Genomic DNA, 16,865 nt, shown 5'->3' on the forward strand with positions numbered 1-16,865 from the left:
TGAATCCACAAACTGTGAAATCAAGAGTTGGACACTTAATTGACTGAGCCACCCAGGTCCCCCTCTACTGATATCTTTTGAGCAAGCAGTGTGATGATGAAAATTTTTAGTGAAGTTGGTGTGGAAAGAGGAGTAGGGTAGGGTGAGGATGGGGAGGGTAAGAGGTAAACATTATGCCAGCTGACCAGTTAGGAAGCTAATGAAAAAATCTAGGGATGACATGATAAAGGTCAGGGTGGTCGTAGTAGTAACAGAAAGGACACAGATGCAAGTGCCATTTTGAAGGTCCTTGCGCCCAAAGAGTAAGCCTGAGTGACTGGGTAAGCCCAGGAGGTCAGGGGGGCAATCCTGATAAGGGTAGGTGGTGAACTGAATCATTCCAGCCTGAAATGTGTTATTATATTTCATATTCTGACTTAGAGTTTTAAATTTTATTTTGTATACCTCCTTATTTTTGATATAGATGGCAATACTTATCTGTATACTTTAATTTCACATTAGCCCATCCACCTAGTAAGAATAGGATATTTACTATTTCTATATGTAATTAATATTATTATTTATTATTAATATACATGTGATTATTAATAGTATTATTACTTACTTTAGATTATCAGACCAGGATGAAGAGGGCAAGACCAAGCAGAAGTGTATCATAAATGACCCCTCCTTTTCCATGGTGACAGTTCAACGGGAAGACAGTGGAATAACCTGGGAGACCAATTCAAGCAGGTCTTCTACTCCTTGGGCCTTGGAAGAAAGTCAGACTTCTGGTGTATGTAGTCTGGAAGGGTCAACTATGAATTCTTCTCCAGGGAATGTTTCCTTTATTGTGGATGAAGTTAAAAAGGTTCGGAAAAGAACACCTAGGTCAAAGCGTGGCTCACCATCATTGCGTCGGAAAGGCAACAAAAAGAGAAATTCTTTTGAATCTCAGGATGTTCCAGCAAATACAAAAGATAATCTTTTAATTTCAGAAAGCCAGGTACTAAACAGTCAGAAAGAGAAGTCATCTAGTGGCGTTCATGATAAAATAAGAAAAAAGAAGACCACCTCAAACACACCTCCTATTACTGGGGCAATATACAAAGAGCACAAGCCCTTAGTGTTAAGGCCAGTTTACATAGGAACAGTACAATATAAAATTAAGATGTTTAATTCTGTTAAAGAAGAATTAATTCCTCTACAATTTTATGGAACATTGCCAAAGGGTTATGTAATTAAAGAAATACATTATAGGAGGGGGAAAGATGCATCCATTAGTCTAGAGCCAGATTTGAGCAATCGTGATTCTAACTTAGTTTCCAAAACAGGCAAATTAGTAGCCCCAAGCATAGAAGATGATAAAGTAAAAGGGCTTGCTTCACCCTGGAGAGGTGTACTCTCCAAAAGATCAGAGTCCTCGACCTCCTCATTCAGTCATGAAGATGAAAAGAAAATTTACGTTGATTCTCCCCTAAAGGCCACATCTGCCACCAAGCACACAGTTTCCTCTTATGCAAGTAATGACACAGCAGAACAAGAAACACAGCTCAGCCCTCCACAGTTAGTGCCACAACAACCAGGCGATGAAACAAAACTCCGTGAAATGGAGTCTTCCCCTCTTACACCTGATACATCTACAACTGGGTTCCTGGGAAGAGCAAAGGAAGAATTTGAGCCTGATTCACAAGAAATTGTGACATCAGAGTATGACTCTTCAGTCTCACCACCTTCAGTGGATGAGGTAAAGAAGGAAGATGTGTATTCTGCTGACCATTCCATTTCATTGGAGGCAGAAAAGGTTTCGTGGGTAACAGGTTTACCAGGTCTGGCAGCATCCATCCAGGAGGATTTTGGCCCAGAGACAGAAGGGGTGGACCTGACTTCAAAAGAAAGGGCAGAACCAGTCTCTGAAAAATGGAGCCCTCCTCATCTTGATGTCAAAGGAGTGGAGGAAGAAAATGTGCCTGAGCCATCCATTTCTCTTTCTGAACCTCCAGTATTAGAGGAATCAAAGAAAGAAATAGAAACTTCTCTACCAATAGCTACTACCCCTGAGTCTGAAGATTCTAATTTAGTGGAAGAAGAGATCATAGAACTTGAATACCCAGAAAGTCCATCTATTTCTGAGAAGCCCTTCCCATCATATTTGGCCCCTGAAGTGGAGCGGAAAGAAGAGGAGATCACTTTACCATCACTGAAAACATCAACACCTGAATATGTTGCTTCATCTGAGGAAGAAAGAGAGGAAAATGAGTCTGTTTCTACTGATTCTGCTTTTGTATCAGAATATTCAGTCCCACAGGATTTGAACCATGAACCAGAGAAGCAAGAAGTTGAGCCAGTTCCTCCATCCACTGTGAAAGGTATATCTGAGCATGCAGTTTTTTCAGAAGAGGAGAATGAGGAATTTGGGCCTTTGGCCGCTGCGTCTGAACGCTCTCTCTCACCATCCACAACTGAGAAGACTTCTGAATGCCAGTCCCCACTGTTTTCAGCAGCTATCTCAGAACATGTGGTCCTGTCTGGAGAAGAGGCTTCAGAAAGTGGATATTACACACCAGATTCCACATCTGCTTCTGAATATTCAACTCCATCACAGGCAACAAAAGAGTCACTGAAGAAAACAATTGACCATAAGCCCCCATTAGAATCAACAGGTGTTTCTGAGCATGTGATTCTATCAGAAGAGAAGGAAGATACAGGACCATATTCCCCAGATGTGGCCTCTGAATATGAATACTCTCTCCCACCATCCACAACTGAGCAGACTTCTGAATGCCAGTCCCCACTGTTTTCAACTGCTACACTGGAACAGGCGGTCCTGTCAGAAGAGGACCTAGGAAGTGAGTGTTTCACACTGGATTCAACATTGAGTTCCCAATATGCAGTTCCATCAAATGCAATGCAGGAATCCCCAAAGAAAATAATTGATGTTGTGTCCCCATTAAAATCAAGACATGTTTCTGAGCGCATGATTTTGTCAGAAGAAAAGGAAGACACTGGGCCATATTCCCCAGATGTGGCCTCTGTATCTGAACACTCTCTTCCACCATCCATAACTGAGCAAACTTCTGAATACCAGTCCCCACTGTTTTCAACTGCTACACTGGAACAGGCGGTCGTGTCTGAAGAGGACCTAGGAAGTAAGCGTTTCACACCGGATTCAACATTGAGTTCCCAATATGCAGTTCCATCAAATGCAATGCAGGAATCCCCAAAGAAAATAATTGATGTTGTGTCCCCGTTAAAATCAAGACATGTTTCTGAGCGCATGATTTTGTCAGAAGAAAAGGAAGACACTGGGCCATATTCCCCAGATGTGGCCTCTGTATCTGAACACTCTCTTCCACCATCCATAACCGAGCAAACTTCTGAATGCCAGTCCCCACTGTTTTCAATTGCTACACTGGAACAGGCAGTCCTGTCAGAAGAGGACCTAGGAAGTGGGTGTTTCACACCGGATTCAACATTGACTTCCCAATATGCAGTTCCATCAAATGCAATGCAGGAATCCCCAAAGAAAATAATTGATGATGTGTCCCCATTAAAATCAAAAGGTGTTTCTGAGCACATGATTTTGTCAGAAGAAAAGAAGGAAGACACTGGATTGTATTCCCTAGATGTGGCCTCTGTGTCTGAACACTCTCTCCTACCATCCACAACTGAGCAGACTTCTGAATGCCAGTCCCCGCCACTTTCAGCCACTCCATCTGAACATGTTGTCCTATCAGAAGAGACAGTAGAAATTGAGCGATACACACCCTCTTCCACCTCAACTTCTGAAGTTTCAGTACCACCATATGCAACACCCGAATCACAGGAGGAAGAAATTATCCAGATACCCCCTTTAAATCTAAAAGGGGTCTCCTCACCCACGAATTTCTCAGAAGAAGAGCAAGAAGACATTGGACCCTTTTCTCCAGACTCAGCATTTGTGTCAGAATTCTCATTTTCACCCTATGCAACTCAGGAAATAGAGAAAAGAGAATTTGAATGCGATTCTCCAATATGTTTAACATCACCATCTGAACACACTATTTTGTCAGATGAAGACACTGAGGTTGAACTTTTCTCTCCAGACTCAGCATCACAAGTTTCAATTCCACCATATAGAATCCCAGAAACAAAGAAAAATGAATTTGAGCATGATTCACTGGTAACTACAATATCTGCCTCAGGATACTCTTGCTTTTCAGAAGCGGGTGAGGAAGACATTGCACCAACAGCTGCTACACCTGTACCTGAGCACCTCAGTTCATCACAGAAGCAACAAGCCAAACCTTCCCCTTCACTGTCTGCACCTGAAGACTCGAGTTTGCCACCTTCAGCAAATAAAAGAAAGATCACAGAAGTTCAGCCAGATGCTCAAACAATCTCAAGACCTGTATCTGAATATCTCATTTTGGCACAGGAGCAGATAACTCGAGCATTTTTAGAACCTGACTCTGAGGATTTGATTCCATCATATTTAACCAGTGAAATGGATAAGGGAGAAATTCAGACTATTTCATCAGTAGCTGCAAGACCAGTTTCTTTACCTGAACAATCATTTACGGTAAAGGAAGACACCAAGCCTGTTGTGTGTTCATCTCAATATTCAGCTTCACCTGATTCAGTTCATGCACTTAAGGAGGAACAAGAACTCAAAGCTTCACTCACTCCAAAAGCTGCAAATGAACAGATGGCTTTGTTAAAAGTTAAAAGTAAGGAAGAAATTGTGCCTGATTCTCAAGAAGCTACAGCACATGTATCACGGGATCAAGAAATGGAGCCTCAGCCTCCAAATGTTCTAGGGTCTGGGATGAAATATTCAGTTCTTCCTGACTTGGTAGATGAGCCAAAGAAGGATGTGAAACCTAATTTAGCTCCAACTGTGACATCTGAACTAGAACAGAGAATGTTGTCAGAGAACGAACCTGAAGTAATAAAATCATATTCACCTCTAAAGGACACATCTTTATCTGGACCTGAGATTTTATCAGCAGTGAAAACACAAGTGAAACATGACTCTAAAATAACTGATACATCTAGAGTGCTGCATTCAGCTCCACCAGGAGTGCAAAAGGGAACTGAACATGAACCACCTGCACCAGAATTTCCGGAAGAAATAAAGAAAGAAATTGAACCTAGTTGTTCATTAACCACAACATCTGTAACTAAGCATGACTCAGGCTTAACTAAGTTAACAAAAGAAGAAACCCCAACAGATTTCTCTTTTACCACCCCTCTAGAACATCCAGTCTTAACAAAAGTAGAAAAGAGTGAATTAGGAAGTGATTTGCCACCACTGGTGACGTCGACAGATGAACATCCACTTCTTAAAGAAGAAAAGGTAGCACTGAAAATTAGTTCTTCTACTGAAATGGCTACATCTGAACGTCCAGCTTGGTCAGAAGCAGAGAAAGAAATTAGACTTGATTCACCTGCAGGAATATCCTCTGTACCAGTGCATTCTTTGTCCAAGGTAGAAACTGAAGAAGTTAAACCTGGGTTGCCAATAATAAAAGCATTGTCTTGTCAACATTCAGATGTAACTAAAGAAGAGAGGGTGGAAAATGAACAAGGTGTTTCATTTTCTACAGTCCTGGACTCTGAACAACTGGTTTTACCAGAGAAAAAGAATTCTCTGTCTGCCTCAGAAGTGTCAGGGCCTGAACATGTGCTTTTGCTCAACGAAGGTAGTGAGGTAAAGGAAAAAGAAACCAAACTTTTTTCCTCACAAAACATGTCACCTGCACCCAAACAGACAGCCCCAGAATGCAAAAATGAGGAAATAAAAAGTTCTCCTGCATTGGAAAATTTAGCATCAGAAGATTTAACTCCAACCCTTGGAGATGATAAGAACAAAGAGGCAGAAGAGCCATCTTCTACAGCGTGGGGAAATTTCCCATCAGAAAGACAAGATCTTGTTCTGGCAGAGCTCTCTTTGGAACCTGAAAAGAAAGACAAGCCATACCAAGTATCAGAATTACTGAGCACTGGGTCAGAAGTCATTCATAGTTTAGGTGGGCAAGATGGATCCATAGATACAAAACACATAAAATCTCCCATAACCGAAACAGGGGATTCTGTCTTAGAAAAGAGCCTCACTGAACTTAGGAGTAGAGGAGAAGGAAAAGAAGAAAACAGGGAACGTCATGTGTCAGCTACAGTCCACCCTGAAATTCCAGAAGTTTCATCATACCTTAGGAAGGAACCACAGATTCAAGAACTTAAATCTTTCTCTCCCAAGGTAGTCAGCTTAGGATCAAAGGAAGCATTGGACCCTCTAGTTGAAGGAGACAGCCCCAAAGAGCTTCAGCCACTTTCTTTTTCTTTAAAACCATCATCAGAGAAATTGAACCATTCAGCCGACATTAAAGAGGGAGAAAAACAGGAAATAAACCCATTACTGTCAACAGGAAATTTGAAGACACAAGTGATAGGACATATTGAAACAAAATTAAATGAACAAACAGACCAACCAAATTCATTCCGTGTGCCCCAGAGTATAACAGATCCATCTAAGATTGTTTCTTCCGACCTCCTTGTAGAAAAAGAGAAGCCAGGAAAAGCACTTCATTCAGAACAAGCTGTTAAATTACCTGATATAAGCACATCTTTTGCAGATAAACAAGATCTGGGAGTTAAACAATTTTTATTTCTGAAAGAGAATTTGCCTTTGGAAGAATCAAAATCACTTACAACAAATGAGCCTGAAGATGTTAAAGAAACACAAGTGAAAGAGGCCCTTGTTTTTCCAAAGGATAAAAGCTGGATACTAGAAAAGCCAGAAAGGGATCTGGCAAGTCAACATGAAGAAAGAATATCAGGATCTGTGCAGCTGGGTTCCTCTGGCAGTAATGATTTGATGACAGGACAGCTTAAGACTGTTGTGCCAGATAAAGACCACACATGTGAAACCAAAAAGCAGGTTCTGCCACATTCTGCTGAAGTATCTCCTGTATCATTACAAGACCCAGTATCTACTCTCAGTACCTTCAGTAGTGACATAGAGACCTTATCAACTAAAACTTACTCTTCGGAAGAAACAAAGCTGGCCCCCAAACCAAAATCTTTAGTTCCAACTGGAAGTGTAGAGAGAAACGAAGCAGAGAGGAAGCAGATCTTTTCTTTCATGGGGAGTGAAAGTTTGACAGTGGAAAAAGCAAATGCAGAATTGTCCAGGCCTTGCAAAGAAGGCAGCCAGGAAGAAATCAACCTACCTTCCGAAAGAATCCTCCAGAAAGGAGTGTCTGGCCCATCAGTGGAACTGATCAAATCAGAAACCATTCCCTCTCCCTCCAAAGCAGCCCCTTTCCTGGCAGAAGAGGCAGAATCTGCATTGGACAGTGAAAAAGAAGCGCACAGGAGTATATCTTCTTTACCTGGAGAGAAGTCATTAGAAAAAGAAAAAACGATTCAGTCAAAGGTTTTAGATGTTAATGAGAGAGGGAAACCAGCACCCGAAGTGAAAACACCCACACCAGTAAAACTCCTCTCTTCGATCCAAGAAAATGAAGAACCTCAATCTGCAGAGCCATCTGAGGCAACACAAAAATTGCCTAAGCAGCCAAAGGCAGTTGAGCGAGGCCTTTCTGAGGAGAAGGGAAAGAAAGGAATCTTATCATGGATGTCCAGTTTGTTTTTTGGATCAAGGACTCCAGATGACAGAGTTGCTGAAAAAGATTTAGAAACTCAGCCAAGTCCATCTGTAGAAAAAGCAGTGCCTGCGACACTGAAGTCTGAAGGAGCAGCTCCAGCTGACTTTAATGCAACCAAGACGCCAACTGATCATCTGTTACCAGAGACAAAACTTAAACCTGCTGAAAAATCCAGAGGTACTTTAGTTAAATCTGGTGAAAGCCAAGACTTTAAAGAAAAAACTACATTTTTATCAAATGTAGAAGTTTTACAACAGCCCCAATCCAACCTTGAGGTGTCTAGTGAAGATTATGGGGAAAAAGAAATCCTAGCGTATTCAGAAGAAATGGATTTAAACTCGGTAGTTACTTCTGCTGATGGTGAGGAACGTCTTGAAATTCAATCTTATTCTCCCATGGGTGAGAAATCCATGGTGGAAGAAGCACAAAATGCTGTTCCTCTTCACGTCGCTGATAGTAAAAGAGCCCAGAAGCCAGAAATTTCTGCTCCATCTCACTGGAATATTTCTATTCTTAAGGAAGAGCCAAGAAGTGATCAAAAAGAAAAATTATGCTTTTCATTTGATGCAGTGGATAAGGTGCCACAACAGCCAAAATCAGCTTCATCTAGCTTCACAAGTAAAAATATCATGAAGGAATCAGAGAAGCCAGAGACAATAATTTTGCCAGTAGAAGAATCTGAACGCAGTTTAATTGATCTGGCTGAAGACAGACCGAAGAAAGAAATGCAAAAACCTACTTCCTTGAAAATTTATGAAGAGGAAACTAAACTCAGGTCTGTTAGCCCAACTGAGGAGAAAGGTAACTTGGAAACCAGATCACATTCCTTGGCAGAAAAGAAGGTGCTGGCAGAAAAGCAAGAAACTATGGCCCCGTTAGAATTTAGAGATAATGAAATGGGGAAGGCACAAATTGCACGTGGATCTAGCCCTATTAAATTGGAAGAATCAAAAACCACAGCTGTGCTTCAGCAAGTCTCTCAAAATGAAGACCACAAAGAAAGATACACAATTATGGAGGAGGAGAAAGATGAAAAACAAAAGCAGTCACAAGCATTTTTAGAAGGAAGAAAGTGGCAGGAAATTCAGCCTTATTCCTTGAATGTAGCCAGGTTTATGCCTGAAGAATCAGATATCTCTTTAAGTCATTCTTCAGGTGAAACTCAACCACTTTCATTAGTTAAAACTCTATCAGTTACTGAAAAATCAGAAACTGTGCTCTTGGAGGCTCACCCCGAAATCAGAGAAACAAGGGCAGTAGGAACTCAACCACATCCAAAAGAAGAAAGTAAAGTATTGGTGGAAAAAACCAAGACTTTCCTTCCAGTGGATCTTTCTTATCATGAAGAAATAGATAAGCAGTCTGTACCTAAGGAAGGAAATCTGATACTGGAAAAGTCAAGCAGGGAGGTGGCAAGTCACAGTGAAGAAAAGGAACAGGTTACAGTGTCAGAGCCATCAAAAGGTGTTTCAATAGATATCACAAAAGAAAGTATGAAACAAGGATCTCCATCTAAAGAATCTGAAAGGATTTTAGATCATCCTTTTGATGAAACAATGAGCTTAGAAACCCCACCATCTTTGTTGTCATCTGCAAAATCACCAACACTTGTTTCTAGAACTTATCCAGAAATTGATACAGTGAAGAAACAAGAAATGCCATGGTCAGAATTGACTCCAGATAGGCATACAGTCATTACTATTCAAACATCTAAAGAAGTAACATCTGAAAGGACTGAACAATCTGTTGTTGCTTCAAATCACCACTTGGAGGCTGTGGAAGATGCCCATGTAAATGAACCAAGCTCTTCAGTGAGCAGCAACTATGCTCGATTTATAAAGGATGCATCATCAATTGATGCTAATAAAATGGTTTCTTCTAGAGAAATATCCAAGGAACCTGAAGACACGTATGTAAAAGATGAAGAATTTACAATGACTAGCAAGCCAGCTGGACTTTCAGAAGATCAAAAGAGTGCCTTCAGTATTATCTCTGAAGGCTGCGAGATATTGAATATTCATGCTTCTGCATTTATTTCTTCTGTTGATCAGGAAGAAAGTGAACAAATGCAAGATAAATTAGAATATTTGAAAGAGAAGGCTTCATTTAAAACAATATCTCTTCATGACAATAGTGAGGCAGTCTCTCGCCATAAAACATTAAAGAGTAAGTTAGAAGATTCTGATCAAGTTATATCTTTGCAAGAAAATAAACAAAAGGCATCTTTTAACACAGAAGGGGAGATGCCCACCTATTCAGAAACTGATGATTTCACCTTTAATCAGCCCGCAGCTCCTAGTGAAGAAGATTATTTTGAAAAATATACATTGATTGATTATAACATCTCCCCAGACCCAGAAAAACAGAAAGCTCCATGGAAATTAAATGTTGAAGTGGAACTCTCAAAGCAGGTTACAGAAGATACTGTCTCTTTCCCAGAAGGTTCAGAGGAAAGTGCCCTGGAACATGAATATGACTTGCTGAAGTTAGATGAAAGCTTCTATGGGATGGAAAAGGACGACAGCAAATTATCTCACCCAGAGACCCGGAAGCATTTGGATATCCAGCAATCAGCTGACAGAGATGTTCCAAAGAGCATAAATAGAGATGTGGACTTAAAGGCACCTGGGATGCCATTATTTGGTGCAGAAGAAGGAGTTTTGTCACGAACCCAGATATTTCCTACCACCACTAAAGCCATTAATCCTGAACTTCTGGAGGAGCCACCTGCACTCGCATTTTTATACAAGGATCTGTATGAAGAAGCAGTTGGGGAGAAAAAGAAGGAAGGGGAGACAGCTTCTGAAGGTGACAGTGTGAATTCTGAGGCATCATTTCCAAGCAGGAACTCTGACACTGATGATGGAACAGGAATATATTTTGAGAAGTATATACTAAAAGATGACATTCTCCATGACACATCTGTAACTCAAAAGGACCAAGGCCAAGGTCTGGAAGAAAAAGCAGTTGGTAAGGATGATTCATACCAACCAGTAGCTGCAGAAGGGGAAATTTGGGGGAGGTTTGGAACTATTTTGGGGGAGAAGAGTCTGGAAGAGGAACAGAAAGCTATGTATAGGGAAGGAGAATCAGTAGGCTATGTGGGGCCTCTTGACAATGAAGCTATGCATGGAAAAGTTCCCATCACTGAAGAAGTCACAGTGGTTACCCAGAAGGTAAGCTATGCGATTCCATTTGAAGACACCCATCATGTCCTGGAGAGAGTAGATGAAACAAACAGTCAGAGTAATGAAGCAGAAAATGCAAGTCCAGAAGTCAGTCTGAATGTCCCAGTACAGGTGTCCTTCCCAGAGGAAGAATTTGCGTCTGGCGTAACTTGTGTTCAAGAAACACTGCAAGAATCTAAAGTAATAGTCCCGCCTGAGCCAAGTGAAGACAGTCTCCGCCATAGCCCTGTTCAGGATGAGTATGAATTTGCTGAATCCCTGAATTATGAAATGGTTGTTCAAGACACTTTATCAGAGGAACTATATTCAGAATCCACACCTGAAGATGTGTTATCTCAAGGAAAGGAATCCTTCGAACACATCAGTGAAAATGAATTTGTGAGTGAGGTAGAACAAAGTACGTCTGCTGAACAGAAGGAGTTGGGTAGGGAGAGGACAGAACAAGAACAATTATCAGAGTTAGCAACTGAGAAGGAACAAAAGGAACTGAAAAAGTCCCAGATCGACACGTACTGTTACACTTGCAGAAGCCCGATTTCTGCTGTTGACAAGATGTTTGGTGCCCACAAAGACCACGAGGTTGCAACACTTGATACAGCTATAAGTGCTGTAAAGGTAAAGAGATGTTAAAGCTTATAAGTACATGACAATACATATACACTTAACTTGTTTTAATTAACATTTTCTCAATTTAAAAAATGACCAATATTTAATATATTCATATTTAGGCATAATAGTCTGAAAGAAAGCTAAGAATTCTTTCCCTAAGCATTTAGTTAAGATCAGTTTGACAAACATTTATTGGGTATACACTATGTGCCAGGCATTTTTCTAGGTTCTTGCAACACCAGTGTAAATAACACAGGGTCACTGCCTTTGAGGGGTCCTCTCTTATGGCAGTAGCCCTTAACATTATCTGAAAGGGCCAAAGGATTTTAAATTGAAAAATGTACTTTTGAGCATAAAACACAATTTATTTTCTATTATCTACACTATTATTCTTTAAAAATACACATTTATATTACATTGAACAATACTACTGCAAGTTTTATAAAAAACTCAAGATGGTCGTTTTAAATTTTGGTTTTCTCTGTATTTCCTCCTTATGGTAAAATTGATATTAAAAATGGAAAACCTCTGCATTCTTTCTGGCTATGTCTATAGATTCCCAATGTTAAAAAGCTAGTCACAACACGTACCCTCAATGCATGTAATTATAAATACTCTCCCCAGAGATACTATTGGAAGTCAAGTATTTAGTCTTACAGATTGTGACATACTTTCAGTAGCCTTCTAACTGGAATCCCTATCCTTGTCTTTCCAAACCATCCTCCAGTACATTAGCCAGAATGATCTTAAAATGCAGACCATCACAAGAATTGAGCACGGGCTACATGCCAGGCACTGTGTTAAATTCTGTGCATACAAGATATCATCTACTCCTCACAACAACCCTGTCATTATCATCAATTTTCAGACAATGAAATGAGTGCAAATTGTTTTAAGTGATTTGCTCAAGGTCATGGAAGACAGACTAGGATTGGTACCCAGGTCTGTCTGATGCCAGAGCTATGCTCTTGGCTGTATATCTGTATTGCTTGGCCCAGTGCCTTGCTAATGGTAGCAATTTTCAATATGATTATTCAATCAGGTCACTGTTAAATAATTGTTAGGCTCATTTTGATTTAAAAAATGATGTTAGAATCTTGACATTTTTTTCCCCAGAAAATTAAAATTTCTCAATTGTCTAACATAGGTTATGCTTCTCTACAGTGAAATTTTGTTGAAACTTTACCTGGTAAAATGTGGGGGTAGAAGATGGGGCAATTAAAAAAAAAGAAATCTCAGGCTTCTGGATGCATTAGCACTGGTGAAATGTGCCCCATTCTGTGATGGCACTTGGTTTCGCTAACTGACAACTACTGGGCACTGTCAGCAGAAAGACTAGATTTTTTTTTTAGCTTTCTTAATTATGTTTTATTTATCTCTATGAGTTTTAGAAATTAAAAAATAATTCTGTCTAAATATTGTCAATTTAAAACAAAGTTCAAAATCAAGGGGTTACGTCTCCTGCTTTAAAACCATTTTGAAGTTCTTCCCCCCTGATGTTCTCTAAACAGTATGACCAAAAAAAGTGGAAAGCTAGTTCACTAAAGCCAGGGAGACCTGCTTTGTTTCATTAAATCAACTGTGAAGATTAAGAGTTGGTTGACAACTTTTAAAAATTAGAAATCAATTTAAAGTTATACCTTGAGAATTCTCTAGCATCTTGTGTGAGCAGACCATTTGTGATGAGTCAGAAACTGGTGACTGCCTTTATAGATCATTGAGGTCCTTGCTTCTCCTTTCCTGCCATCTCCACTGTGGTGGCTTATCTTTTGCCACTTATTTTCTTCATTCACTCTCTCCTTCTTTCTCAGTATTTATTGACCTCCCATTACATGTTGGAAACTGTCCAATCATTGGGAATGACAACAAAAATAAAAGAAGATGGACTAATGGCTCCCCAAATCAGTCAGGATTATGGGAGCACAGTGTTTTGAAAAAGGACCCTTTTGGGAGTGAGCCAAATGATAGAGTAGGACTGAGAGGGTGAGGGAAGGTGAAGACCGAGTGAACCTTCAGTAAGATAGAGGTTTTTCCAGCATTCAAGGCACGGAGGACATTCTAGAGACAGGAAATACCACACGAAAAGGCACATGGGTGAGAAAAAGTTCAAGGAAAGATGGGGCTTGTGTGATTGGAGCCTGGGATCTTGTGGAAAAGAGGCAAGAGCTATAGAGGGAAGCAGAAGCCAGATCCAGAAGGGGCTTCCATCCTTGCAATTTCTCCATCATTCTGTGGATAGTGAACCAGGCAGCTGAATAGGTTATAGCAGGGTTTATAACTATGGCTAAGGCAGCTACCATCTTCCCCCATGACCCATACATTTTCTAGCTGGCTTTCACTTCTTGAGTATTTTAACCCTGTAAGGGTTATTACAACCTTTAGGTCTCTTTAGTAAACAGTTTCCATTATTTGGTATGCTAGGCTCCTGGCCCGGTGACACTCTGAGCACCTTCTCAGAGTGATCCAGGCACACTGAGGCCATTGGCACAAATGTGAGGAGACTACTTGGATAAGTTGAACAAGTTCAACAAAAAGTCTGCAATCTTTGAAGAAGACAATGTATAAAAATTGAAGCTTTAGGGACAGCCAGGTGGCTCAGTCAGTTAAGTATCCAACCATTGATTTTGGCTCAGGTCATGATCCTAGCGTTGTAGGATAAGCGCCAAGTCAGGCTCGGTACTGAGTGTGAAGCCTGCTTAAGATTCTCTCTCTCTCTCTCTCTCTCTCTCTCTCTCTCTCTCTCTCTCTCTCTCTCTCTCTCTCTCTCTGGCCCATCCCCCCAACCTCGGCCTCAAATTTTAAAAAAATTGAGGCTTTACTAAGGAGAAAATTAAAATCCATGGTTTACTAAGACAAGTATGCTTTGAATTTCTGTACTCAACAAGAACTCCTTCCTCTTGCATGAGAAAATAAACTTTCTATTACTCTCACTCACAAACCTCCTAATTGTTTATCATACAGAATTATCTACAGTCAATTTAGATGAAGCAGCAAAGAAAATTTAAAGATTGATTTGTTAGTGAATGTCATATAGTAAATCTCTACCAAATGTACTAAATTTATGAGGAAATTAGAGCTCACTGGTTGAAGTTATTTTATCAAATGTCATATACCAACCATATCTAAATTTTTTTCTTCAGGTCCAATTAGCAGAATTTCTAGATAATTTACAAGAAAAGTCCCTGAGGATTGAAGCCTTTGTTAGTGAGATAGAATCTTTTTTTAATACCATCGAGGTAAGTTACCATAACCCTTTTACTTTGACCTGGTTTGTTCATGTCATTATAAGGAAAGAATTCTGAGCCAGAACAATCTGAATTAGGGATTGTGTATGCATTTGTGGTTTGCCATTGTTGGTTTTATTCCATTAAAAGTGAAGGTCCTCAAAGTCTTCCATCTGTGTGTAATCAGTGAAACTACTTCCTTTCCAAGGATAAACGACTTGTCCTTAAAAACATATACACATTTATTAGGTGCTTACAATGACAGGGCAAATGCTTTGCATGCTTTATCCAATGTAATCCTTACAATAACCATATGAAACAGGTGTTATTAATTTGTTCCCATTTTCTAGGTAAGGAACTGAAACTTAGAGTTAAGTATATTACCCAAGGTCATAGTAAGTTCATAGTAAGTTGAGAGTCAAAATTTAAATTCAGATCTGAGTTCTTAACTTGCTCCACTATCCTGTCTTTCACTGGCTAGCTCTGCAGAAATGCTTGATGTCCAATGCCCAGGACAAATGCGTGTCTCTCATAGTACCACTATCTGGATGAATTTATGCCCTCCTAGCTGTTGGCCCCTGCTCCCTCCTCAGTGGAGGCAGGGGTGGGGAGCCATCTCCATCCATATGCAGAAATGGCCCAGATATCCTCACTTGTCAATCACACGTGGCAGAGGGCTGCTGCAGAAGGCTGGTGCCCACGTTCCCTATCATGAGGGCAACTCTCACCCTAGTTTGCTTGAGAAGAGTCTCCTTAACTCCTGTTTTAGATCATTTAACACCTGCTAATTATTTCGAATGCCCCCACCAAGTATCCATTTTAGACGATAAATTATATGATCACCTTATCACTAGCCCCGTAGTGAGAACCACTATATCCAGTGGGTATCTGGATTTGCCAGATGGGCAATAAACTTTCTCTTACTGTGGTGGAAGCTGTCCCCCTCCCTGGAGAGCACTTGTGAATGTAGTGCCCTGTCCAGTATCTTGCTTCTCCCTTCCTCACACAAGGATTTTCATGGAATGGTGAAAATGGCACTAAACGAAGGTCAGGGATCTTCATTCATTCACTGTGACGCCATCTTCAAGTTTTATCCTGTGGAAATGCAAGTAGGCAAGCCTTCCACACAAATATCTTTTTGTCTGTTTGTTTCGTTAACTAAATCCTTCTGGATAATAATCTTACAGTGAATTTTATTGCAAAGCTAACCATGGCCAAGAGGCTTGATGTGTTGAAAACATAGACTGTGCCCATAATCTAAAATTCTCTTATGAAGACACCAGAGCTCAGTTCTTTAAAAGACTGGTGTTTCTCCTAAAAGAAAAGAAGCAAGACGTGCACTTTGTGATTCATTAAAAAGTGGGGTTTTTTGTTTGTTTGTTTGTTTGTTTTATTTGTTTTTTAGGAAAACTGTAGTAAAAATGAGAAAAAGCTAGAAGAACAGAATGAGGAGATGATGAAGAAAGTTTTAGCCCAGTATGATGAGAAAGCCCAGAGCTTTGAGGAAGTGAAGAAAAAGAAGATGGAGTTCTTACATGACCAGATGGTCCACTTTCTGCAGAGCATGGACACGGCCAAGGACACCCTGGAGAGCATCGTGAGAGAAGCAGAGGAGCTCGATGAGACTGTTTTCCTGACTGTAAGCACCAATTAAAACAGGCCTAGACACCCTCCACCTGCTCTATGCATCCAAGTCTAGTTTTTAGAATTCATCTTTCAATATTCCCCAAGATCACTTGTATCATTTATATTTCTCTGTGGGGTTTATGTAATTCTGACATTTAAAGATTATTAGGCATGCCTGATGCTTATGGAAAAGGCCCAGAAAATCCTGAAAGTCTTAACATCCAAATCTAGCTGAAGGATACATGAAAGTCAGGTCACAACATCAACCATTCACTCTGTCACATGGATTGGTCACCTTCTAAGAGTGAAGGAAAACAGCCTGAAAGCCTTACTCATGCTATGCCTTCCCTTTGGGTGCCAGCCTGATCTCCCAGTGCCTGGCATCCTCATGCTGGCCCCTGGGCCTGTCCTCTCCACTCCTACTCCCTAATCTGAAGTGACATCTCCTAGGGACCATTCCCTCTGAGCCTCACCCAGTGGCTGAGAGTAACATGTCAGTACACTTGCAGCATGCAAAAGGACGACATAATGTGATACCTCTTTCATGTAACACATCAGTGTTTTTACAAGGGTCCTTCTGGGGACCAGAT

At 40.5% G+C, this 16,865-nt stretch overlaps 1 protein-coding gene across 1 annotated transcript in view; it reads left to right on the forward strand.

Annotated features, from left to right (window-relative positions):
- The window catches only part of LOC125159883 (cardiomyopathy-associated protein 5-like), a gene marked incomplete at its 3' end in the record, with an annotated part of 48,302 nt that extends 32,014 nt beyond the window's left edge, over positions 1-16,288 (forward strand). The window contains exons 2-4 of the mRNA XM_047848535.1: positions 610-11,431; positions 14,566-14,661; positions 16,055-16,288. Of these exons, the coding sequence (XP_047704491.1) occupies positions 610-11,431; positions 14,566-14,661; positions 16,055-16,288 (11,152 nt within the window). The remainder of the gene's footprint in view (positions 1-609; positions 11,432-14,565; positions 14,662-16,054) is intronic.
- Positions 16,289-16,865: the final 577 nt, after the last annotated feature.

The sequence above is a fragment of the Prionailurus viverrinus genome, unplaced genomic scaffold, assembly GCF_022837055.1.
Source record: "Prionailurus viverrinus isolate Anna unplaced genomic scaffold, UM_Priviv_1.0 scaffold_80, whole genome shotgun sequence".
Taxonomy (NCBI): domain Eukaryota; kingdom Metazoa; phylum Chordata; class Mammalia; order Carnivora; family Felidae; genus Prionailurus; species Prionailurus viverrinus.